General features: G+C 41.7%; 2 protein-coding genes across 3 annotated transcripts in view; both read left to right on the top strand.

Moving 5' to 3' along the window:
* LOC105920804 (coiled-coil domain-containing protein 66) overlaps positions 1–18,224 on the top strand; it is a 29,121-nt gene extending 10,897 nt beyond the window's left edge. For both annotated transcript variants that reach the window (XM_036151601.1, XM_036151600.1), the window contains exons 9-21: positions 1,139–1,219; positions 1,330–1,464; positions 1,550–1,770; positions 3,677–3,761; positions 3,876–4,034; positions 5,708–5,768; positions 7,371–7,448; positions 7,541–7,778; positions 11,267–11,471; positions 11,555–11,610; positions 14,035–14,201; positions 16,174–16,301; positions 17,719–18,224. In XM_036151601.1, the coding sequence (XP_036007494.1) occupies positions 1,139–1,219; positions 1,330–1,464; positions 1,550–1,770; positions 3,677–3,761; positions 3,876–4,034; positions 5,708–5,768; positions 7,371–7,448; positions 7,541–7,778; positions 11,267–11,471; positions 11,555–11,610; positions 14,035–14,201; positions 16,174–16,301; positions 17,719–17,820 (1,716 nt within the window). In that variant the 3' untranslated portion in view covers positions 17,821–18,224. The remainder of the gene's footprint in view (positions 1–1,138; positions 1,220–1,329; positions 1,465–1,549; positions 1,771–3,676; positions 3,762–3,875; positions 4,035–5,707; positions 5,769–7,370; positions 7,449–7,540; positions 7,779–11,266; positions 11,472–11,554; positions 11,611–14,034; positions 14,202–16,173; positions 16,302–17,718) is intronic.
* Positions 18,225–19,892: 1,668 nt separating this feature from the next.
* Positions 19,893–21,932, top strand: LOC118567175 (tripartite motif-containing protein 35-like). The gene is made up of 2 exons (XM_036151632.1): positions 19,893–19,982; positions 20,079–21,932. The coding sequence occupies exon 2, from the start codon at positions 20,096–20,098 to the stop codon at positions 21,479–21,481; it is 1,386 nt and encodes a 461-aa protein (XP_036007525.1). The 5' UTR covers positions 19,893–19,982; positions 20,079–20,095; the 3' UTR covers positions 21,482–21,932.
* The last annotated feature ends 2,992 nt before the right edge of the window (positions 21,933–24,924 follow it).

Here is a 24,924-nt window from a genome sequence, read left to right as displayed (position 1 = left end):
TCGTGTAAATGTGCTTTGATTTGTAACGCCTCCTTTTATCAAAAGACCTTATATGTTAAACGTGACGTGAATATTGTATTTGGGGGGAGGTTCTTATAAGTTCTTGAACTTCTACCTACTCCTTTTGCGTGCTACTAACATGTCTTAACATCTCAATGTAAATCTTGCTTGTATTGTTGCTCAAAGAAATATAAAAAAACTTTTAATTTGAGAATATTCCTCCTGTTTGACTGAGCAGCTCCTTAATTTGATTGAAAAAAAACCTCTTCACAGAAGATAAAGCTGCTCCTAAACGTTCAGATCACTGCAGGTTAAAAGAAACGTTAAAATTAAGATTACTTTAAGCCTAAAGCTCTTAGATGTTAGAGTTGGGTAACTTGTGGCAGCAGAACGCCGTCAACAGACAGACATGTCAGTCTTACAAATCTCAAGCCCAAAAACCCAAACAAACAAACAGATTTTCTTGGCATTTATTACATATATGTGCATATATGCACATATATACGTGTAGGTACGTATGTATGTAGGCGTATAGGTATATGTATATATATAAGTATATATATGTGTGTATATATATATATATATATATATATATATATATATATATATATATATATATATATACATATATATATAGACCACTATGAATGTAAATAAGACATCATATGCCCATTCCTATTTCTTTTTGTATTTTTTTTTTGTATTTTTTAATATAACTGAATATATATAACTGAATGCACCTTCCCTACTCTGCACCTTCTTGTATGAGCTGATGTGACAAGGGAATTTCTCCATTGTGAGATCAATAAAGACTATCTTATCTTATCTTATCTTATCTTAAAGAGCAGAAAAGGTTGCATTTGAATAAAAACACGCTGATTGTACAAATTCTGTACATACAAATGTTTTTTAAAAATACTCACCTGTACACTGTGACCTGCATTTTCTAAATTTAAATAATTTACTTTTAAATCACTTGTGCACCTTATACTGTAATTAAATTTTACTGCAATTTACAAGCTGTGTGCAACGAAATTTCGTTCTGTACGCACTCTGTGCATACAAAATGACAAATAAAGTTGTCTAAGTCTGATCCTGCAGCAAATGCGCCTGAACGTCATGCTCTTCTGTGTTTCAGGGTGAGGAATACGCAGAGAGCACCTCATCCGTCGGCCACAGAGAGCCGCCCGCCGCCATCCGCTCCAGCCTCAGACTCGGGGTAAATCTGAGCTCTGCACGTTTCCGCCGCAGCAAGAGGAGTCGCGGTAAAAGCCTGAAGTGTTTCACACAGAACTGGTGGGTCGTGTCCCCCTCCTCCCCCCCCTGTAGGAGGTCGCACCGATGGAGGAGGCGTTGGGCGCCGAGAGGAAAGAGCAGCAGAGGAGGCGCTGGCTGGAGGAGCTGGACCGTCAGAGGGAAGAGACGGCCGAGCGACGGAAACGGGAGAAAGCGCTGCGGCGACAGGTGCCGTAGAGACGCAGAGGGAGCGCCACGCTGCCACGGGCCCGGTTCGCTCCTCTCAGGGTAACATGTCGCCTCCTCTCTGCAGACGGAGGACCACGAGCTCTGGGCGGCGCACTTCGACTCGCTCCAGCGCAGGGCTCCGGCTCCATCAGCGCCGCCTCCGGGTCGGCTCAGCGGCTCGGAGCGAGAGGACTGGGAGCCGTCGTCCAGCCTGTCGCTGGCCTGGGAGGCGGCCAGCAGCTGCGGAGCGGAGAGTGTCCTCGGAGCCAGCGTGGACTCCACGAGAGGACATACCGCCAGAACCAGGTAGCAACGAAAACCTGGGAGGCAGCGGCGGCGTTCTGCCCCGACTTACTGAAACAACAAAACTCTTTTGGTTCCAAATGAGCAAACGTAGAGTATCTCAACCACAAACCAAACTACTTCAGTTCATCTTTAGAAAATTAGATGAGAAACTGCCTGCTCAAATGTAAAAATATGTATAATATATAAATATATAATACAGAAAAATGCTAAAGATGAAGCTGTTTGACATGCATGGATGTCTAAGCCCTGTCAAGAAGTTCCCAGCCAGCAGGAAGCTTGGGTTTTTCTTCATGTTGAAAAGTTGAATCTGCACACATGATTCAACAATTTTCCTCTGGGAGTATTAAAATATGTCTGATTTTGATTCTGATGATTTTCTTTTAACCTTTTTTGGTTAAAAAGAAAGAGACTTCATCAGATAAACACTGTCTGACCTGATAAGGAGCATCATCGATCCTTAAAGTCGTCTTTCTGATTCGCTGAGATTCTGGACGACTCTAGCAGGAAATAAAAGAATAAAATAAAATAAAAAGTGTAACATGAAATAGGTTTCAGTTTACTGATGTTATTTTTATATACTTTTGGATCTTTATGGGTTTTTTTTTGTCTTTGTTTTCTATGCACACCTAACCACCATTATACCTAATGTAACAATTATTCCTTGATTGGTCTTAGGGCTGGACGATAATTAAATAACAATATTTATCGATTGATAGACGTATATCCATGATAGAAAAAAAAGGTCAATAATAATTTCTAAAAAGATTTTTTCCTTCCTTATGCATTCTAGCCATGTAGGTTAATATTCCATTCATTACATCCTCCCAACCAATCACAACGCAGACCCATGAACTAAGCTCCGCCCCCTTCAAAGAGTTCGGAGAGCACGCCTTCTTTTTTCTTTTTTAAAAACTTGTAGTTTTGGTAATAAATATAATATCTGTGATGTAATTGCATAAAATGATCAGGGCTGCCCTTAAAATATATGTTTTGAATTTGTTGATTATTATCGATATCGATCAATATCGTCCAGCCCTAATTGTTCTCGCATTCATGACCAAAAAGAGCCGATATGTTTTATCTGAAACATAAAATCATAAATAAGTGAGAAAAAAATGCTTTCATATGGATTTTTTATACTTATGGCCAGATCAAAACTTGGGTTTTTGTCCAAACTTGTTCATGGATTTGTGTTTTGTCTTACCGCCAGAATGCACAAAAAAATTGCACAATTTCACTGCTTCTGTGGCCTGTAAACCGTCGCTCGTCGGGTTTTTCAAACTGGACCTGTGGTTCTTAATGGGGGTCGGGTTTGGATGTCACACAAAGCCTCGGTCTGTCTGTTTTCTGAGCTTCTACAAACAAAATGATCATAAACTGTGATCTAAAGAATCTGTATCCAATGTAAAACAATCCAGCCCAGAGTTCAGAGTCAAGTTTTAACGAGGATCAAAGTTTGTCGGCTTGCCAAAGAAAGTTAAGTAAGCCTAAATCTCACGGCGGAGTCAGAAGTGGTGTTTGGTGAATAATTGAAGCCTAACTTGGTAAATTGGTTGTACTTAATGTCCGAAACCTTTTTAAAAATGCCAGAAAACTCCAGAAATATGTCTGAACCTTCCTGGTTTCTGAGCCCAGGGCGGAGGCTGTGGTCTATTACAGCGCGCTGCTTCAGCTTTTAGATGTTTTTGGCCTCAAACTGCAAGATATGTCGAGTGTTTCACACCATTATTTTATTTTCCCTTTAAAAAAAATCTTATTTTCTGTGCATTTCTGATGGTTTTACGCCCCAAAGCTGGCAGCACTGCCCATTAATAAAAAACAAATTTCAAAAGCTTAAAATTCCGCTGAGAAGACTGTTAAATCTGAGCTCAAGTGAATTCGGCATCTTGTTCTTTGATTCCTCCAGCTATCTGAGGACCATGACGTCCCTGCTGGACCCTGCACAGATAGAGGAGAGAGAGAGGAGGAGGCTGAAACAGCTGGAGCAGCAGGTGAGGAGGTGCCAGCAGGGCTTAGAAGCCCAAAGACGGAGGGAGAATGCTCCTAAGTTTCTACTCCTTTTGCTTCTTTTAAAGTTTTTTTGGACCTCCTTGTTGTCTCGCTAGAGAGCCATTGAGGCCCAGATGGAGGAACGCAAGAAGCAGAAGGAGGAGGAGGAGGCAAAAAGGAGACGGGAGGAAGAAGAGGAAGAGAAGAGGGTTGCACAAGAGAGGGAGAAGCTGCAGCAGCAGTACGAGCTGGAGCTGCTGAAGAGGAAGGAGAAGGTGAGGATCAACGCATGTCAAGCTTCTACCCCCCCAAACTACAACCCTCAACACAGACCAGCTTGTATTAAATATCTTTTATTCAAATTTCCCAGAAAAAAGCCTGACTCAGAGCGCAGCGATAAACACAGCCTGCTTTCCCCTCTGTCAACACACGGTGGCGCCAAACTCCCAGTTGATGCTTAAAAGCAATATTAAGCTCCTTTAGGGTTCAGCTGGCAGATAAACAAACCTATTTCTTCTTTTTTTATGTCAGCACATTTTTACATTTCACAAATTTACAATCAAACAACACCCCCCCCCCCCCCCCCCCCCTCCATAGAGTGCGTAGATGTGCCACAATATGAGTCTCACTTACAAATATAGAACAGAAATGCACAGTAAATACAATCAAGTATCACTACACACATATCAAAAGTGAAAACATTATTCAAAACATACATACAAATTAAAAAGTAAAGGACAAAACTTTTAATTAACCAATTTGTTCCTCAGCAGAGAAGGAAGTTAAAGTTCTGAAATATTGCATTTAGGGGTTTCCATTGTTGGTAAAACTTCTTGCGAAGTAATGGAAAGGACATGTCTTTGACTACACCAGATGTTATTTTTATAAAAATAAAAATAACATCTGCAACCTGTGGCTCTTTGGACCTTCCACAGTGGCTCTTAATAACTTTGGCTACAAATTATATTTTTATTATGGTATCTAAATGTAATAATGATAATAAATTTGGGTTTTAGCAGTTTTTTTCTTGGAATAATTGCTTTTATTTTTTACAACAGAATGATGCTAAAAATTCTAGTAATATTTAATATTAAATCAATATTTTTTCATTATGTTGGAAACTGTGATTTATTTTTTTTACATCATTATCCACAAATATCAACATCCCGTCCATCCTCTTTTTTTAAAACCTCAAAATAGACATAAAAGGGCGTTTCTTTAACGATCACAATATTTCCTACAGCAGATCTTTATCATAAGTTATAACTTGAAGTCCAGGCAACATTTGCAGCTCTGAACGACTTTAATTCAAGTGGACTGTAGGAAAAACGGCCCTTTAGACCGTAAACGTTGCAGGTCCCTGGTTTAGATGATATTTTCAGAGTACGCCAAATATAGCAATAAGAGGGCAGTGGACACGTCTGTCGCACCAATCCCGGGTATTTGGATATATCTTTGCCAGCTTAGCTTTACTACAGTTAATGCTCTGTGAACCACTTTGAATAATATCAGCTGAAATTTTCCCCCAGATAAACAGGAGGTTATGCTTCCCAGTGCAGCACGCCACCAGTTTTCACTTAGAGGAACTCCCAAGCTGCTCTAAGCCCCAGGAGAAGAACCCGGTTCCAATAAACTTTTATAAAAATAAAATGTGACTTTTTTTGTAGGTGGGTGCAGAAGATCGATGCCAGAGGGTAGAGGAGAGGCAGGGAATGCTGAGATGAAAATATCCAACTAGGTCAGAAGGTTGAAGGTTAAATTTGGACCAAAGCTTTTCGAAACTGGACAAAAATCCCATCAATATAGAAGTCTCATCTTCTTATAGAGTGCTTGGACGCCCCCCCTTCCTAACGCCGCCCTGGGCATCCGCCCAATTCCAACACACAGGAAAGCATGCGTGTCCTCCTCTTTGGGTCTTTGTTGACAGATCTGACTGTGTCCCCTTCAGGTGGAGCCGCCAGAGGAAGGCATCGGTGACGGCGAGCCAGAGGAGACACCCGAGTCCATAAGTGAGTAAAGCGCTGCAGTAATATCGCCGCATCCGACCCAAACAACCCAAACTAAACTGATTCTCAGTTACCGTCATGGTCTGATTTCATGCCGTTTTAATTTTATGTCAAAAAGTAAATCTACATTTGTGGGAGACAATTTCTCTTCTATTGTTTGCCAGAAAATCTTCCCTGTAGGGATAAAAGGGAGCAAATAAAAACCCCTTTTCCATCACCGCTCAAAAGCCCGGGGCTTTTCAAATCCCGGATAGCGTTTCCATTACGGCTGGGTGTCATCTAGGATGAGCCGATACGATTCTCGATACATAGCTCAGCTTTATTTGATTTGACTCCAATATCGATATTTATTACTTTCAAATTAATGCTCAAAGTCATTCAATCACCAAAGCCACCCAAATATTACACTTATGTTAAATTTATTGAACACTGATATATTAAACAGGAACATAAAGCGCATTTGGTTCAATGCATTTATCGTTTCACAGAAACCAAAAATGTGCCAAACGTCTGATTTTAGGGATGAAGGAGCTTCTAAAATCCTGTCGGCCTTTTCCTCTTCCTCGCTGTGAACAGTAATGGTTGCACTGTAATAACGCCCCCTAGTGGTTGGGAGGTATATCAATATTGAAAGCCAGAATATCGATATCGAAGATCGATATTGATCTTTGTATCGATTTTTATGCACAGCCCTAGTTTCCATACACATTTACCCGGCTATTTTCACTTTCCTGGAGCTTTACTTTCCTGGGGCTTTCACCACTAACTTTGACTTTAGATGTCTCACATGTTTCCCTGATTTCAGCATATGTGCGATGAATGATTGAAGGAGAGGCCACAAGCTAGGTGTACATATATGACACGATGCGTAGAACATATCTTATATATTTCATCTTAAAATTAAGCGTAGATTTCTTCTAAATAAATAGATTTTCGTGTGAGTACATTTTTAATTATTTATTAAATTTACAGTTTTTGATTTTAATTTTTAATTTATTTACACGTCGTTATTGCACCACGCTTTGGGAGTCCCTGATGTAGGGAAACCCTGGTCCACCCTCCAGAGTCTGGATGAGCTGCACGACATGGTTAAAGCTTCTCTATGTTTGTCTATTTGCCGCCACCTGCTGGACCGGAATGGTACTGCAGCTTTTCCTCACAACTTTCCCCCAAACATCGTCAAGTTGTTTTACGTAAATAGCCGCTAGCTAATGGAAACACAGCAGACCTAAAAGTTCCAGACTTTGTTTTACCCCAGGAAACCAAAGTCTGGGCCTTTAATTCCTGGGGCTTGTTGGGGAAAAGGAGCTTTTTAGATGCTTTTAGGGTTGATGTTTTTAGTATTTACTGTAGAAACAAGTGAAATTAGTAGAGACGTTCAAAGTTTTGGTTGAGACATTCTGATTTCCTAAGGAGATGTGAACTGAGCTACATGAAGTAGGCCTGTGTAGGATACAGAGATTAGAAAACTGATGTAGTCACCAGCCAGGATTGGGTTAAAACTCCATGGATTTATGTGTGTTTTTTCCCAGGTGTTTCCAAACTGAACCAGAAGGGAAACCTTTTTCTAAACGTTAGTTTTTGCGTTTGTGTTTGTGCGCTCAGCAGTTACCAGGCGGACCAGATGTCTGGAGAACGGCAGCAGCTTGTCTTCCTTATATAAAGACACGTTTGTTCAGACAGGTAACGGCTAAAACGCCGCAGCCGCTGCTCATGTGCGCCCCCTCCTGGTCCAGATTGGTCAGATTACAGTTTCTGCTTCTCTCCCTGAGCAGAGGACACCCCTCCTCCTCCTCCTCCTCCTGCCTGCCCACCCACAGCAGAGAGACTTCAGACCGCTGACGTCTCCGCGCAGAGCCACCCGCCTCCCCCTGGATCTGCTGAGCCTCCTAACGGCAGGAGACGCGCGGCCAGAGCAGGCAAGGAGAACATCTGTCTGCCGACGGGAGAGGACCCATATGAGCCGTTCGCCAGGACGAAGACCAAGAGGAGGCCCGAGTGGAACACGCAAAGGTAGAAATGCACAACATTTGGAGCAGGGGAGTCAAACTCATTTCTATGTTTGGCCACTTTGGCATCATGAAGTCATTAAAAGGGCCGGTTGTTCCTGTATGGATGATACTTTTGATTTCATAATTTCAATTCAGATAAAAATGTAGAAACTATCATAGTAACATAAAAATAGCGCCCTTAGGCCCATTTGAACAGTTTATCTGCAAAAAAAAAAGTTATTGGGGTGAGTTAAACTTTAAATTCACCATTCTGCATCACTTTTCCCCTTTTTGGACATTTCTGGGTTATTTAATGTGTTGTGGAAAAACCGACATCTAGTGGTAGGATGCTGTTACTACAGTTAAAAAACAACAACATTCTCCACAGGAGGCACAGTTTCAGCTATTTTATACAATTTAAAAGGAGATATCCCTCTACTTTATGACATGATGTGCCTTTTTATGGCTCTTGAGGGCCGGATAAATTGCCTTGATGGGCCGTGAGTTTGACACGTGATTTAGAGAATCCCAGTGAGAATAATTGGAGATTATTACAGCTACTCTTTAAAATAATACAAGAAGTGGTTGTTTATTGGAAAAAAGTCGGATTTTTCACAAAACAATATAATATAATTATATTGTAACAATATAATTCTTTCCGTTTTTATAATTTTTACCCATGTAGGCTATTGATCTGCAAGCTTCCACTTTACTGCTGGATTTGAAGCAGGTATGGTTATCACAGCTTTTTTAGCATAGGGATCTCCCGATGTCCCTTTCTGATGATCTGATCCCACATACGAGGAATTACAACAGTCCACACGAGAGACGCTGAAAGCAGGAATCCTCTATCAGCGTCTTTGGTCGCAGACCCGGCGGTGTTGTTTTTTTTTTTTTTTTACCTCGGAGTGGCCAACTTTCTATGAGTCCTATCTCTATTTGTCAATTCTACAACTGAACCATTCAAATCAACAACGGAAGGCAGCATGCTAGCCAGTTACAGCTGGAGAGGGGCGGATCACTGAGTCGTGGTACAGAGAGTAATGAAGGAAACACAGCGGACGTGTTGTGGCGCGCAAAGCAGCGTACGTACGTGCTTAGCTGTGCTTTTCATTTTAATCAGTCAGTAAATGTACACTAGAAGCAGAATAGGCACATATTTATGCTACGCGACGCCTAAATTAGATTGATGTTCTAATTTCAGAGTCTATACCAGGGGTGTCAAACATTAGGTCAGCTAAGTGGCTAAATGCATTATCATTATTTAAAAAAAATATATATATAGATATATAGATATATATTTATTTTTTTTTTCTCCAGTGTCCTGTCTGGCAATGTGGCAATGTGGCAAAAGAGCTCATCAGATTTTACTTTCACAAGTGGAGCAGAACTGCTTTTGCCATAGTGCTCCGCAGATTTATGAATGTGAATAGTTTTATTATGATTCATGCGGGGAATATCTCAAATCATATGGACACTACAATGGGAAAGTAGGAGAGGAAAGGAAGAACAAGAAGAAAAAAAACAAAAGGTGAAAGAAAGAGGAGATAAAAGGAAGAGAATGATAAAACAATTATTGAAAAAAACATGTACTTCGTTTAATTGAAAATATGCAGTTCCTATATTGTCCACGAGGGGCGCTGTGTTTTAATTAGCAGATTAAGCTTCAGGTGTGGAAAAATTTAAATAATTTCTTAATTTTTATCTGTTTGATGTATTTTGTCAGGCAGGACAGTGATTTTAAGTTCCAAAAAATGTGAATAAATGTTTTTCAACATTGTATAATCACTGTGATCAGTTCTTATGCATAATGCAGGAGTAAATGTTTAACTGAGTAAAAGTATTTTTGAAATTGCACATACTTTTCTTAAAAAACGCTGAGGTTATTCACAATATATTGTGTAAAAGTGAAAATAATTTAATATAAAAATAAACAAAAAGTCCATTGTTAGTTCTATTTAATCTTGCAATGAGTTTACTCGTGTGGGCCTCCTGCGATCAGAGTAAGCTGAATGCGGGAAAACGAGTTTGACACCCCTGCTCTATACGCTCCTGTTTGGCAGGGAATAAATGGAAAAACAACATCCTGTGTCAAAGTTGGTAGAAGTCGCCTTGTTGACGCTGCTGATTGATGGGACGCACCTTGCTGAGCTCTCTGCCGTTTCCCTCGCAACAGTTTGTCGACCAGAGGAAGGCCAAGCCACGGCATCTACTTGGTGCACTTTCCATATGCCGATGTTTTTTTCCAGAGCAGAAACACGCAGCTGTGGAGCGTATGGTGTGAATTTACACTTTTAAAAACGTGCCCGTAAACCGCGCCGCTTACTTTACGCTCCCGCCGTATTTCCTCCTTAAAGGTGCGTTCACACCGAAGGCGAATGTGGTGGTCCGACCGACCGATTTCAGGTTATCCCTGCAACACAGTGGCACGATACCTGCGACGCGTGCAAACCGACAGTTTGAAAAGTTTAAAAGCTCTTTAAAGCTGAACGTTTGTGTCTTGTTGCGACAACCAAACAGGAAGTGGATGTGGCTGTGATGTCAGAGACGAAGCTGTGTCCATTCAGCGTGAAAGAAAAGAGTTTTATGACAGAATCAATTATTTCTACCGAGACAAATCCAGGACGGACCAAGCCTGGACAAGAGTGAGGAGACTGCAGTGGCAGTTAGCGTCACTAGGTGGCGCCATTGGACTGCTGTGTCTCTGGCTTGTGGTCCGCTGTGGGGATTGCTGTGGGGATTGCTGCCGATATGTCAGGCGAGAAACAGCCGGCAAAAGGAATCGTCTTCGGTGTGAACGCACCTAAAAGAGATGACTTCAGTTTGTTTTCATTCGGATGGAGGAAGTTTAATTCAAGCTCGGTTTATGTCATTCACACATTTAAGGCCCATTCATACCTCACGTAAAAGACGGATACGTGTGGAGTGTTTCATACGCTCTAACCGTCGATTTCGTCCGTACTTTGAGACGAAAATTGGGAGCTTACGATTACGGGCGAAACGGATCAATACGGAGCAATACTACCGGAAAAGGTGGGGGCGCTATTGAGTTTGTGGTACAAAATGTCAACAAAATCACGAAGAAGGTTAGAATTCTGGGCTTTAAACAATGGCGGGATTCGAGGAACGACTTTCGGAGCTTGTCTGCAACTACCCACACATATATATGATGTGTCGTGTCCGGGGCACAGGGACAAACAAAAAGTTTACCTACGGAGCAAATACAACAAAATCACGTCTTGGACCGTCGCCGTGTTTGATCAGTGACGAATCATTGGCGCCCAGCACTGCCACCTAGAGGACATATTGGTTATTGCGCACCTCAACGGACGGAGGTATGAAGGAGTCAACGGATAGAACGTACGGACAGAAATACGGACGTGTAGGCCAAACGTAGGGAATGAATGGGCCTTTAGACGTGTCTCTGATATTTGGGTTAATGGATGAAGTCAGCTTTACTGGCTGGTTAAAAGCCCAAACTGTTTTTTCTGTATTTCCTGTGGTCTCCAGGCCCAGCCGGCGGTTCGTCCCCGCCTCGGAGCGCTACCCGGTCGCCCTGCAGAAGAACCGACAGGAGAGCCGGCTGAGGAGGCAGGCTGAGCTCCTGGCTCTGCAGGAGAGGACCCGTCTGCCCAGAACAGAACCTCCCCCGCAGCTCCAGGAGACGCGTCTCTGCCCCGACGGCCAGCAGAGGAGCACCAGCCCCGTTAAGAAGGCATTGAACTGCTCTGGGACTAGATTTGAATGAAATGTCGGTGCTATCTGTCTGTCTGATGCTGATGAGCGCTGATGTTTCAGGAGGAATCAGGGTCCAGAGGACGCAGCGACCACCAGACGGCCAACAGCGCCGACCGGTGAGCAGCTCTGACCAACGTTCTTCTCTCCGCCGAGCGTTTGAGACGCGAAAAGATGAATTAAACACAAATTACTTAGGGATGCACGATAATTATCGGACCGATAAAATGTCGTCCGATTTGGTGGAATTTTTTATCAGCACGATGAGTAAATTTTACCGATAAATTAATTAAATGTGGAATTTTCAGGGTTCCCACGGGTCCTTGAAATCCTTGAAAGTTTGTGAATCTGAAAAAATAAATTCAAGGTCCATGAAAGTCCTTGAATTTTTTTGTGGGGTTGAAAGTTCACACGGATGACGATGTCATTATTTTACTGCCACACAATCTTTTAAAATTATGTTGATTCCGCAGACTTTTAATTTGCAAAAGTACGTTTGCTCTTCTTCGTTAGTTGCTAGGCTACGGTTTAGGCCTACATGCGTCCAATAGGTTACATTTACGCAATGTTGCCAACTCAGCAACTTTGTTGCTATATTTAGCGACTTTTCAGAGTCAAAGTCAAAAACTAGACTAATCAAAGATGAAAGTAAGTGAAACAAATTGATATAATTCTGAACATTTCAATGCTGCATTTTTTCCATAAAATTCCATGAAACGGTAGGCTAATGTACATCTTATATGTAATGTAGTATGGCATAGCCATGTACTGTGGATATAAATGTAGGCTATGAATATGATCAATATCAATGTAGGCTATAAATTAAGTCCACTTTCTTGCATTGCTTCTGACCCAACAACTTCTATGCCGTTTAGTCTTTTATTGAATTTGCATTGTATTAAAATATGATAACCTATTTAGTGGTCACAGTAGGTAAATGCCGCCACGTGTGGTCCTTGAATTTGAGGAAATTGGTCCTGGAAAGTCCTTGAAAGGTTCTTGAATTTGATGTTCACCAAGTTGTGGGAACCCTGAATGTTATTCAGGCAGAGTAGCCCCAAAGCGGGACAAGACCTGTGGATTTTGCGTTCCTTACTATCAGGACCCAGGCCTGGCTCCGTTATTGCTGGACTATAAATAAACATGCATGTCTTCCCCAATGTTGTCGTTTTTCTCGGTATTAGAAGATGACAACAGCATTGCAGTTTGCTAAACCTGTTCAGCAACAATTTCGAGAGGAGGAAAGAAGGCTTCGGGTTTTAACACAACAAACCTAATAGCTCACCTAAAAAATCTTCATTGTGCCATCTCATTTTTGTGGATGCGCTTTTATTGAATTTTTGGAACGGAGGTGACCTGCATATGTTAGTACATATAATTTCATGTTTGAGGATGCTCTTTGTATTCTGAATTGATTTGTGTCTTCTGTTATTTAAAGCAAATTACAACTTTTTTGTGTGATGGCATAAAAAAATAAACATTTAAAGAGCGAAAACCTTTTGTTTGCTCTTATAGATAAGCCAGAGCTAATAAATAATTTGTTTTTCATAGCTGCATCCAGCACAAGCTGCAGATTATGCAAAAAACTATATTGAATATAAACTTATCGGAATCGGTATCGGCCATGAAAAGCAGAAAATGGTCGGTTATCGATATCGGTTGAAATTTTTATAGCGTGCATCACTAAAATTACTACTTTATTTCTTCATAACTTAGCAATGTGCTGGAGTTCAGACTATAATGATCTGATCCTCCTTCTACAAACTGCAGTTTGAAGGAGCTAAAAGTCAGATATTTACTGTAAAATCAACCTAAATTTAATTTTTCATCCAGGATGTTAGTAACATTCTCGAGAAACAATCGGTCCTCTCCAACATAAATGTCTTAGTCACGTTTTTTCTACGTTCAAACCTAGAGGTACGGTCCAGAACTCAGAGTGTAGCCTGTGTTTACTTCCTGGTTCCTGAGCCATTCAGATGAGAATTCCCAGTATTCACAACACAGAGCGCAGCATTTGGTATTTTATTTTGGTGAAATAGCAGCAGCCTGCAAATATGGAATCGAGTAAAAAGAAAGCGGACCAGAACCAGAACAGAATACAGCCTCATAGACCTGTCCTCTGTGGAAATAAAGACTCACAACAATCTAATACGCTGTTTAAAAACGGCCTATTACATTGTTGTGACTGGCAAGCTGTTGTACCCATTTGCGCCACAAGGTGTCAGTGTTGCTTATAGCTCCTTTAAATAATTTTAACCTTTTCTCTTTGGGCGTTGATGAACACCTGATTTGATCCTGTCATCACAGTTTCGGTGCATCATTTTCTAAATAAGACGCCTGGAGCTTAACGCACATAATAATTAGACTAGCTCTGGCCTGCACCACCGTAGACGTTAGAAAAGGCATAGATAAAGCAGTTTTATCGAAGCTGGACATTTTGAAACAGCAGAGATAGCTCCTGTAAAGATCAAAGCAAAAACCCGATCCTGCAGAGATCTCATGAGATGCTAATGAGGTTTAATTCAGGTTGTCTCATCCTCCAGGGGGCGCTCTCCTCCTGCCCCTGCCATCAGACCTGCAGTCCGAACTCAGCAGGCTTCCAGTTCCCCTCCTCCTGCGCTGGAGTTCATTCCTTACCTTCGGACCGACGAGGTCTTCAGCCTGGACCCCCTGGAGCCCGCCGCCACGCCGCCACCCAAGACACACTCAGGTTAGACAGATGAAAATTAGAAAAGGTCCTCTTTTAAGACGCTTTTCGGTTTATCGGCTGTAACAGCAGCTCTATTAAATTTTATTTATATAGCACCGATCCACATCATGTCATCTCAAGGTTCTTTCCAAAGTCAGCTTCCATCAGATCCTCCAGGTTGGTGAGAAAGTTTCCTCTCTAAGGAAACCCAGCAGGTTGCATCAAGTCTCTCCAAGCAGCATTCACTCCTCCTGAAAGAGCGTAGAGCCACAGTGGACAGTCGTCTGCATTGTTGATGGCTTTGCAGCAACCCCTCATACTGAGCAAGCATGAAGCGACAGTGGAGAGGAAAACTCCCCTTTAACAGGGAGGAGAACCTCCAGCAGAACCAGAACCAGGCTCAGTGTGAACGCTCATCTGCCTCGACCCACTGGGGCTTAGAGAAGACAGAGCAGAGACACAGAAAGCACAGAAGCTCACATTGACCCAGGAGTACTTTCTATGTTAGATGGTAATAGAGGATGATCTGCCTCCCCTGATGTCACAGGTAACAGAACGCCAGACCAGGTGTACCTTCTGGGTGCACACTTATGTGCTCTACTTTCTGCACTAAGACTAAGAAAGTAGAGCACATAACCCCAGTTCTAAAGTCCTTACACTGGCTCCCTGTATCTCAGAGAATAGACTTTAAAATACTTCTGTTAGTCTATAAATCCTTAAATGGCTTAGCACCTAAATACATCACAGACTTGTTATCAGTGTATCAACCCTCCAGACCACTAAGGTCTTCTGGCTCCAGTCTACTCCACATACCTAGAACCAGAACTAAACATGGAGAAGCAGCATTTAGTTCCTATGCTCCGTTTATCTGGAACAAACTTCCAGAAAACTGTAAAAGTGCTGAAAGCCTGAGTTCTTTTAAATCAAGATTAAAAACACATCTGTTTAAAATTGCCTTTGACTGTTCTAGTTAAACAGTTTTACTGTTTTTAATGTTCTTTTTTGTTACTACATTCTATCCCTACTTGCTTTTATTCTATTTTCTATCTACATTTTATTATTTTGGTATATCTTAATCATGTAAAGCACTTTGTATTGTCTTGTACTGAATTGTGCTATATAAATAAATTTGCCTTGCCTTGCCTTGCCTTGCCTTCTATGAAGAGAAAAATGACAGAGAACTAAAAGTTAAAAGGTTGAAATAACAACAAACAATGCAGATTGGAGAGCAGTAGGAGAACTCAGCAGAGTGAGAGAAATAGACCCTGATGTCCTCCAGCAGCCTAAGCCTATAGCAGCATAACTATAGAGGTAGCTCAGGGTAACATGAGCCACTCTAACTATAAGCTTTGTCAAAAAGGAAAGTTTTAAGATTAGTCTTAAAAGTAGACGGGGTGTCTGCCTCACAGACCAAAACTGGGAGTTGGTTCCACAGGAGAGGAGCCTGATAGCTAAAGGATCTGCCTCCCATTCTACTTTTAGAATGCACTCAGTGCAGCGACTAATATTCCTGCAGGATGAAAACAGACGGGCCACTTCTACCTCACTTGCTGTTAAGTTATTTTTAACATTTTATTACCTTTTCAGCTACATGAACAGAACCGGTCAACGTACTTTCAGGACTTTAAACAGTTTTAGGATATTAACACACATGCATCTTATATTAATACGCATGTTTAATCCAGATCTGCATCCCATGAGACGCGTTCACCAAAGATGGGCCGCCTCAGTGTGAGCCGGCTCAACAGAACCTAAATTATTCTAGACAACAGGCGCTGTGTCAGGAGGAGGAAATGTTCTATAAGCTCAGTTCAGAAGTCCGGTTCTGTTTTTGGCTCGATTTAATATCCGATAGAAACGGTACTGGTTGCATTTTGCCAGAAACATCTTTTTTCACGACGTTAATGCAGGAAAAACTTTATACTCAGACCGAATGTGGTGCCGTCAGAGCCGGTCCGGTTCAGAGAGGTCACGCTGCCTTTCTCCTGGCCAGGTCCTCCTCCTGACGGTTCGGCGCCTCCTCCTGTCCCCTCGCACCGAGACCCGCTCCTCCACCCGGAGATGATGCGCAGCTCCCAGCGGCAGCAGGACATCCTGAGGGGCCTGGCTCAGCTTCGGCAGGTAAGACACACCTGGTTACGCTTTTAAAACGGAACGATCTGGCTAACCGCTAACCCTGTGGCTAGTGGTTGGGCCGCGGTGTCATCAGGATCTGATTGAGGCTGAAACGCTCAACTCACAACACAAGTTAGAGTTTAAAGGTGGGGCTGGACGATAATACAATAACAATATAAAGCAATCGATAGAAAAAAAAAAGGGTAAATAAAACGTTCAGTAGAATAACAGTTTTCCTTCCTTTTGCATTCTAGCCATGTAGGTTAATATCATCATTAATTCAATTCAGTTTATTTATATAGCGCCAATTCATGAAACGTCATCTCAAAGCTCTTTCTAAAGTCAAATTCAATCAGATTATGCAGTTTTTTTTCTATCATTACATCCTCCCAACCAATCACAACGCAGACCCAGGAAGCTCCGCCCCCTTCAGGGCGTGCTTCGGTGGCGCAGTGGTTAGCGCGCAGGACCCACATACGGAGGCCTCAGTCCTCGACGCGGCCGACCCGGGTTCGACTCCAAACTGTGGTCCTTTCCTGTCAGCCCACTGTAAAAAACACGAGGCACTATTGCCGTAAAAACCTCCAAAAAAAAATTTGCATTTTTGTTAAAAAGTTAGTTGAATAAAGGGTTCAGTTTGGATTCAGTGTTTGTGTCTTTATCTAAAAATAGGTTGCTAAGCAACAGCACAAAATGGCCTGGGCTGCGCTTCAAATATATATTTTTAATTTGTTGAAATTATCGATATCGATCAATAAGATTTTTATTGATATGTTTTTTTTGTTATACTGTTTTGAACATTTTTAAAAGCAGCTAATTTCCTCACGTTTCTCTGTCATACGGTAAAAAAAGTGATGTTATTGCTGAGATATTTAGTGACATAAACTCCTAACCTTCTCATCTTTCTGTCTTTATTATTGTTTGTTGTTTTACTGCAAAACATTAGAGGACATAAATATCATCCCCTATCAGCAGGAAGCTGCGGCATCCAAGGTGCTCCAGGGAGCGCCATCACAGATCCTTCCCCCCCAGCATCACTGCTCCCAGCAAAATGTTTATTTTCCATTACTTTAAATAGCCTGTAGGTTTTAATGCATAAATATGCTTTAATGTTCCTTATATTTAATTAAATCACTTTAATCTGAGTACGCTATTTTTAACAACTAGTTTTGTTCCTTATGTTGTAAATTGGTCCTTTTCATTTTATTTCCACCTTTTGTGTGAATCTGCTTCAACTTTTCTGCTGGTTCATCTGAACCCCCACCCCAAGGAGAAATAAATAATAATGAAGCGTATTTCTATGTAAATGACTCTAAACAGCTGCTATAATGATGATTTTACTGTCTGGACTGCAGCAGAGCGTGAACAGGATCATTAAAACCGGATCAGAACCGCTCAAACACCGGCCGCTGTCTGTTTCCAGGGTCTGTTACGGAAGCAGAGGGAGCTGGAGACGGACCTGAATCCTCTCAGGAGTCGCCACGACAACGAGCAGCGCGGCGCCCCTGCGGCTCGCCGCACATGACGGCGCCGGTGACCCGCCCAGGAGGCGTGGAGGCGCTAACGAACAGAACCTGAATGCAGTTTTTAAATCAGCTTCCTGCCTGTTTGCAGTCTTTCGTGAAGGTAAAAGCAAAGCAGCGTTTTGAATTAACAATCAGAATCAGAACTTCACCGCTTTTCGGATCATGGGTGCGTAGACGAGACTCGGGAGCTTCCTCCATCAGACACCGACCCGTCTCCAGAACGGCTCCAGCTCATGTTTCTCTTAACCCGCCGGCACCAGAACTTCTGCTGGACCGGTTTGGTTCCTGCTGAACGACCAGCGCCAAGTTCCTAAATGTGCAGTTTAGATTTTATTTATTGGAAATGTAATAAATTATGTGGTTTGTTGATGCCTGATTAAATTAAAGTTGTTTTTCTTTTTTTTCTCACATCATTTTATTTCTTTTTTTATGTAACAGTTTGTAGGTCTTTTAGTAAATGGACCCGACCAGCTGTGATTATTATGAAAGAGAGAGTTTGGTGTTTGTCTCGTTTTCAGGCGTTAATAAAATCTGAACACAAATCATCTGGGAAACAAGAAACCTCTGAACTCAACCCAAAAAAGTTCACCGGTTCTGCTGGAGGAGCCAGGTGGTTCTGAAGGTAAAGGTCCTGTGATTTTTACCTGAATAGGACAGAGTGGCTCAGCGTAAAGCTTTACTACTTTGCCAGGAAATGGATTTAGGATGATCAGGAACCACCATGACCTAAACAGAGGTGGGTAGAGTAGCTAAAGTTCGTACTCAAGTTTTGGTCCGTGAGGCAGACACCCCGTCTACTTTTAAGACTAATCTTAAAACTTTCCTTTGTGACAAAGCTTCTAGTCAGAGTGGCTCATGTTACCCTGAGCTACCTCTATAGTTATGCTGCTATAGGCTTAGGCTGCTGGAGGACATCAGGGTCTATTTCTCTCTCTCTGCTGAGTTCTCCTACTGCTCTCCAATCTGCATTGGTTGTTGTTATTTTAACTTTATGTTCTCTGCCATTTTTCTCTTCATAGAAGGTACACCTGGTCTGGCGTTCTGTTAGCTGTGACATCATCAGGGGAGGCAGATAATCCACTATTACCATCTAACATAGAAAGTACTCCTGGGTCAATGTGAGCTTCTGTGCTTTCTGTGTCTCTGCTCTGTCTTCTCTGAGCCCCAGTGGGTCGAGGCAGATGAGCGTTCACACTGAGCCTGGTTCTGGTTCTGCTGGAGGTTCTCCTCCTTGTTAAAGGGGAGTTTTTAATTAAATTTTATTTATATAGCTCCAATTCATGAAACATGTCATCTCAAGGCTCTTTCCAAAGTCAGACTCCATCAGATCCTCCAGGTTGGTGAGAAAGTTTCCTCTCTAAGGAAACCCAGCAGGTTGCATCAAGTCTCTCCAAGCAGCATTCACTCCTCCTGAAAGAGCGTAGAGCCACAGTGGACAGTCGTCTGCATTGTTGATGGCTTTGCAGCAATCCCTCATACTGAGCATGCATGAAGCGACAGTGGAGAGGAAAACTCCCCTTTAACAGGGAGGAGAACCTCCAGCAGAACCAGAACCAGGCTCAGTGTGAACGCTCATCTGCCTCCACCCACTGGGGCTTAGAGAAGACAGAGCAGAGACACAGAAAGCACAGAAGCTCACATTGACCCAGGAGTACTTTCTATGTTAGAGAAGACAGAGCAGAGACACAGAAAGCACAGAAGCTCACATTGACCCAGGAGTACTTTCTATGTTAGATGGTAATAGTGAATAATCTGCCTCCCCTGATAATGTCACAAATAACAGAACGCCAGACCAGCTGTACCTTCTATCACTATAATCTACATTTGCAACATTTTATTCAGTGTCTTTTAAAAATGTATTTTCCTTCAGTATTCTCAGGCTGGACAAAAACCTCAAAAAGAAATACCAAAAAGGTTGTTTTTATCTAATGTCTGAAAATGAAGGAGAACATGTTGCAAGCAAAGTTAAAATGAAACCTTGGTTAAAAAAAAAAAAAAAAAAAAAACTCCCCAGAAAGCAACAGACCTAACAGGTTTAAGCTCCGCCTCTCACCTAACACACCTAAAACCGCCTGGAACCAGTTTTCATTCCTGTCACAGAGACAAACCAGCAGCTTCGTCTGAGTCCAGGAGAAAAAAGAGGAAACCTCCAACCCTGAAGGTGAGTTGGATCCAGAACATCATTCAGAGTCACTTTGAGGAACGTTAGTAGAGGAAGGAGGAGAACCAAGACTGACTGGACCTTCTGTGTTTTTAGCTTCACTGAGAGACTAAATGGCTTCCAGATTAGAGGAGGATCTCTGCTGTCCGGTCTGTAAAGACGTCTTTAAGGATCCGGTTGTTCTGTCATGTAGCCACAGCTTCTGTAAGGAGTGTCTGAAGACCTGGTGGAGAGAGAAAGCAGCACAAGAGTGTCCAGTTTGTAGGAAAAGATCTTCAAGGAATGAACCACCTTTAAATCTGGTTCTGAAGAACCTGTGTGAGACCTTCCTACAGCAGAGAGACCAGAGAGCTTCAGAGGATCTCTGCAGTCTGCACTCTGAGAAACTCAAACTCTTCTGTCTGGACCATCAGCAGCCAGTGTGTCTCGTCTGCAAAGATTCAAAAAAACACACCAAGCACAGATTCAGACCCATCGATGAAGCTGCTGAGGATCACAAGAAGAACCTTCAGAAAACTCTGAAACCTTTAAAGAAGAACCTGCAGCTCAGGAAGAAAGTTCTAAAGAAGTTTGATCAGACAGCAGAACACATGAAGGTCCAGGCCCGACACACAGAGAGGCTGATTAAGGAGCAGTTTAAGAAGCTTCGTCAGTTTCTAGCAGAGGAAGAGGAGGCCAGGCTGGCTGCACTGAGGGAGGAAGAGGAGCAGAAGAGTGGGATGATGAATGAGAAGATGGAGGCTCTGAGCAGAGAGATAGCAGCTCTTTCAGACACAGTCAGAGCCACAGAGGAGGAGCTGAGAGCTGAAGACGTCTCATTCCTGCACAACTACAAGGCTGCAGTGGAAAGAGTCCAGCGCTGCCCCCTGCTGGAGGATCCACAGCTGCCCTCAGGAGCTCTGATAGACCAGGCCAAACATCTGGGCAACCTGGCCTTCAACATCTGGAGCAACATGGAGAACATGGTCTCCTACACTCCTCTCATCCTGGACCCAAACACCGCTCATCCAGTACTCATCCTGTCTGAAGATCTGACCAGTTTGACTTTAGGAGAGAAACAGCAGCGTCCTGTTAATCCAGAGAGGTTTGGGTCAGAGTTTTCTGTCCTGAGTTCTGAGGGCTTCAACTCAGGGAACCACAGCTGGGATGTTGATGTTGGAGACAGTGAATTCTGGGAGGTCGGTGTGATAGCAGAGTCTGTCCAGAAGAAGGGAGACATAGATTCTGGAAGGCTGATTCTAGAGTTCTATGAAGGTAAATACTCAGTAGAGTCTCCTTCATCTGATGACATGGATCTCTCAGTCCAGAAGAAGCTCCAGAGGATCAGAGTGAATCTGGACTGGGACAGAGGAAAGCTGTCCTTCTCTGATCTGGACACTAACTCACACATACACACCTTCACACACACCTTCACTGACAAGATGTTTCCATTCTTCAGGACTCTGGATAAAGTAAAGATCCTACCGATGAAGATCTCAGTGAGCAAACAGCAGCTCTGATGTTCTCAGCATGAAGATCACAAAGTCCAGATGAAACCTTGATGATCTGATTGAAACTCAGTGATTTTAAACAGAATCTTGGAGCTTTTTATTCTGAATTACTTTGAATTTAAAGTTAGTTCTTGGGTTACGTTATATTTTGGGTTATTAACCAGATTTATTTGTAGGTTAATTATTATTGAAATGTTTAATAAAATGTACTGGATTTTATTTAGGGGATTTAAAGGGAAGAATCCTGAATGTAAATGCATGCCACACTTTTCAGATATTTGTTTTACATTTTCATTTTGCTTCACTTAATAAAATCTCAGCAGATTTATTGACATTTATGTTTTCAATGCTGCACAATGTGGAAAAGTTAAAGGGGGATGAACTCTTCTGCAGGACGCTGGATGTGAAGCTGAATAGTTTTTATAGTAAATGTCAAATTATTGAGAAAAAATGTACACATTTTATTAATAAAATGGAATGACTCTGGTGCAACGCCATGTCTCGTGTAAATGAGCAAGTAGCTTTATACTTTGGAATAATAATCAATAACGAAGAAAATCTATTAGCATTTAAACATCCTGTTGACGCAGACTTGATATGCATCAGGATCGCCTTCTGTTATTTTGATGCATTTCCTCAACATTTAGATTTTTTTCCTTAGTATTTGAACTTTATTCTGTTAGAAAAATAAAAATAACTACCAGGTTTGTTTTCCTTGAGTGATCCAGAAACTCCTTTGTGGCCGATTTTAATAAAATTTTTGCAAATCAACTGAAACTAAACAAACTAATGGCCCACACACATAAAAGAAGAGTTTTACTCTTTTTATTCAGCTTATTTAGAACCAAAAAGTCCACCTTCTCCTATCATTTAAAGTAAATTGAGTTATTTACCATATGAAACTTTGTTCAGAAAATAATAACGTTTATATCTTGTCTGTTTACAATATTAATTTGTTTCTAGTCACGCTGAGGACCAAATATTATATATTTGCAAAATATTACTACAGTCACATCTCTTCATTTGCTCCGTTAACGCTGCTGTTGTTCAATAAAGTTTGGTTCAAAGATATGGAGAAGAAATTGATGCGGCTGCCACAGATTGGCCCGTCCACGCATCAGGTGACCCGGAAGTGAAGTTACCGATGCGTTTGTGGAGTGGAGGACTAGTCCGACCAGGTTCTTCGGTGTTCGGGGGGATTTTCTGCTGGACGCGATGGAGACGTTAAACAAACTGAAGTATCTGGACGCTTATCCCAAAACTCAGGAGTAGTGATGGTCGATGAGGCGTCATGAAGCGTTTAGACACGTTGCCAAACTGTATTGATACTGTGTCACTAAATACTGACACCTGCTGGACGTTAAAAATCCCTACAGGTAACCTAGTTGACATACTTAACTGACACTGATTGATCACCTAGTATACACAATAACAGAACTTAAGTCATTGTTGCATTGTATTATTTTATATTTTCATTTGAATTTGAAATATCTTAGATTTTTTTTAGATACAGCCAATAAATAATGTGAACCTGTATCATAACGTAATAACCTCTGACTAAGAACAAATTAGCATTTTAGTACATGATTTATAAACAACAAACTGCTCAATAACATGCCTGAAGTAGGGGCAGACAGCTGGCTGGGGCTCATTTGGGGTCGTCAGATAATTTATTTCAATATTCTCAGCCACACATCGCTTTTCTAAAATAACGAAGGAACGCTCTCAGTTCTGAACAATTTCTTTCTGCTCTTCATTTTTATGCCAACAGCAGCTTTTTAATAACGTAGGAAATGCAGAAAATCTTTCAGAGGCAACTGTATGTCAGAAATGTTACTCAGTTATAGTTTAAAGGTGTTCCAGAATGAAAGCAATAATTTATTCTGTATTACATTTTGGCACTTCCAGCTCTAATTTTCCATTCTATATAGCCTATGTAGTTAATATAAAGTGAGGTTGGCACAAATTAAACACCTACAAGACAATCAATGTCAACTTATTTTTAGAAGGATTGGTGAACAATGGCAAAAAGAAGAGCATATGAGTTATTTTAATAACACACACTATCCCATCATTAATTCCATGTGTTGAATATAGTCAATTAATTCTTTAGTTGAGTACCGTTAAACATAAGGAAACTTTTAACTTAACCTTACCTGGTTAAGCTGTACTTCATCATGATTTGCTGCCATGTCATTTCAATGCTTTTAGTAATCAATGCCCCCCCCCACACACACACACACATACTCCCCCTTTAGTGTTGAACGAGTGAAGTGTGAGAAAACAGCTTTAATTCTCCATCACATAACTTTCATATTGCGCATGCATTGACTTTTTCAACAATTTTCTCTTGCGGTTTTCAGCAGCAACAATGTTGTTTCTTATGGTTTAATATCGTCCAAATGCCTTCTTTAAAGATTTCTAATTCTACTCGCAGGACATGCACACTTCCAAGCTTATTTCCAGTCGTTGCCATGGTGAATCACGTTAATTGCGTTCCAGTGATCGGGCGTTTTTTTCATGCTCACGTTCAAGGCATGGTTGATCGGACGCTGTTGTGTTTAGTTACCTGACTTATATCATCTGTTCTGAAATCAGAAACGCTGAGTATGAGATCATCCTCTATTACCATCTAACATAGAAAGTACTCCTGGGTCAATGTGAGCTTCTGTGCTTTCTGTGTCTCTGCTCTGTCTTCTCTAACATAGAAAGTACTCCTGGGTCAATGTGAGCTTCTGTGCTTTCTGTGTCTCTGCTCTGTCTTCTCTAAGCCCCAGTGGGTGGAGGCAGATGAGCGTTCACACTGAGCCTGGTTCTGGTTCTGCTGGAGGTTCTCCTCCCTGTTAAAGGGGAGTTTCCAATTCAATTTTATTTATATAGCGCCAATTCAAGAAACATGTCATCTCAAGGCAACAACCTACCCCACTACCGGGGGTAGGTTGTAACATCTGCTGGGGTAAGTTGTAACAATTAGACAAAAGAAGCAAAAATAGAGGCCACACCATGTGATATGCTTCAAAAAGAGGTTTACTGAATTAAAAGAACAATACAAGAACAATGTCTCTCTCTCTCTGTGACTGACCATAACTCAAATATACTCTGTGTGTGTGCATGTGTGTAAATTATTCTACTAAAACAAACTTCCTTAACACGTATAATGTATGCTTATGTATGTATGTATGCTAATGAACACTGAACAAACATGTAGGTCTAACAAAAACCAATGTCAATGTGTGTGTGTGCTTGTGTTTGTGTCTATGTGTGTGTATCCTTAATCAGAGTCACAGTGGTGACAAATGAATGATGGTAGCCCAGGAGTGCAGGCTTGGTGGGCCCAGAGACTGCATAGGGCACATTTTACTCACACTTCTTGTGGCTTTGAGTTACCAAATGGCTCCATACAGACAACACAAAAATATTCATTGTCTGAGGTCTCAGAATCCTCAGCATTG

Source organism: Fundulus heteroclitus, chromosome 20 (assembly GCF_011125445.2).
Source record: "Fundulus heteroclitus isolate FHET01 chromosome 20, MU-UCD_Fhet_4.1, whole genome shotgun sequence".
In the NCBI taxonomy this organism is placed as follows: domain Eukaryota; kingdom Metazoa; phylum Chordata; class Actinopteri; order Cyprinodontiformes; family Fundulidae; genus Fundulus; species Fundulus heteroclitus.
Note: the sequence above shows the minus strand (reverse complement) of the source record. Positions and strands in the feature narration are given on the sequence as shown.

Coding starts and splice junctions, on each gene's coding strand:
- LOC118567175 (XM_036151632.1), top strand. CDS start 20,096: ATGGCTTCCAGATTAGAGGAGGATCTCTGCTGTCCGGTCTGTAAAGAC.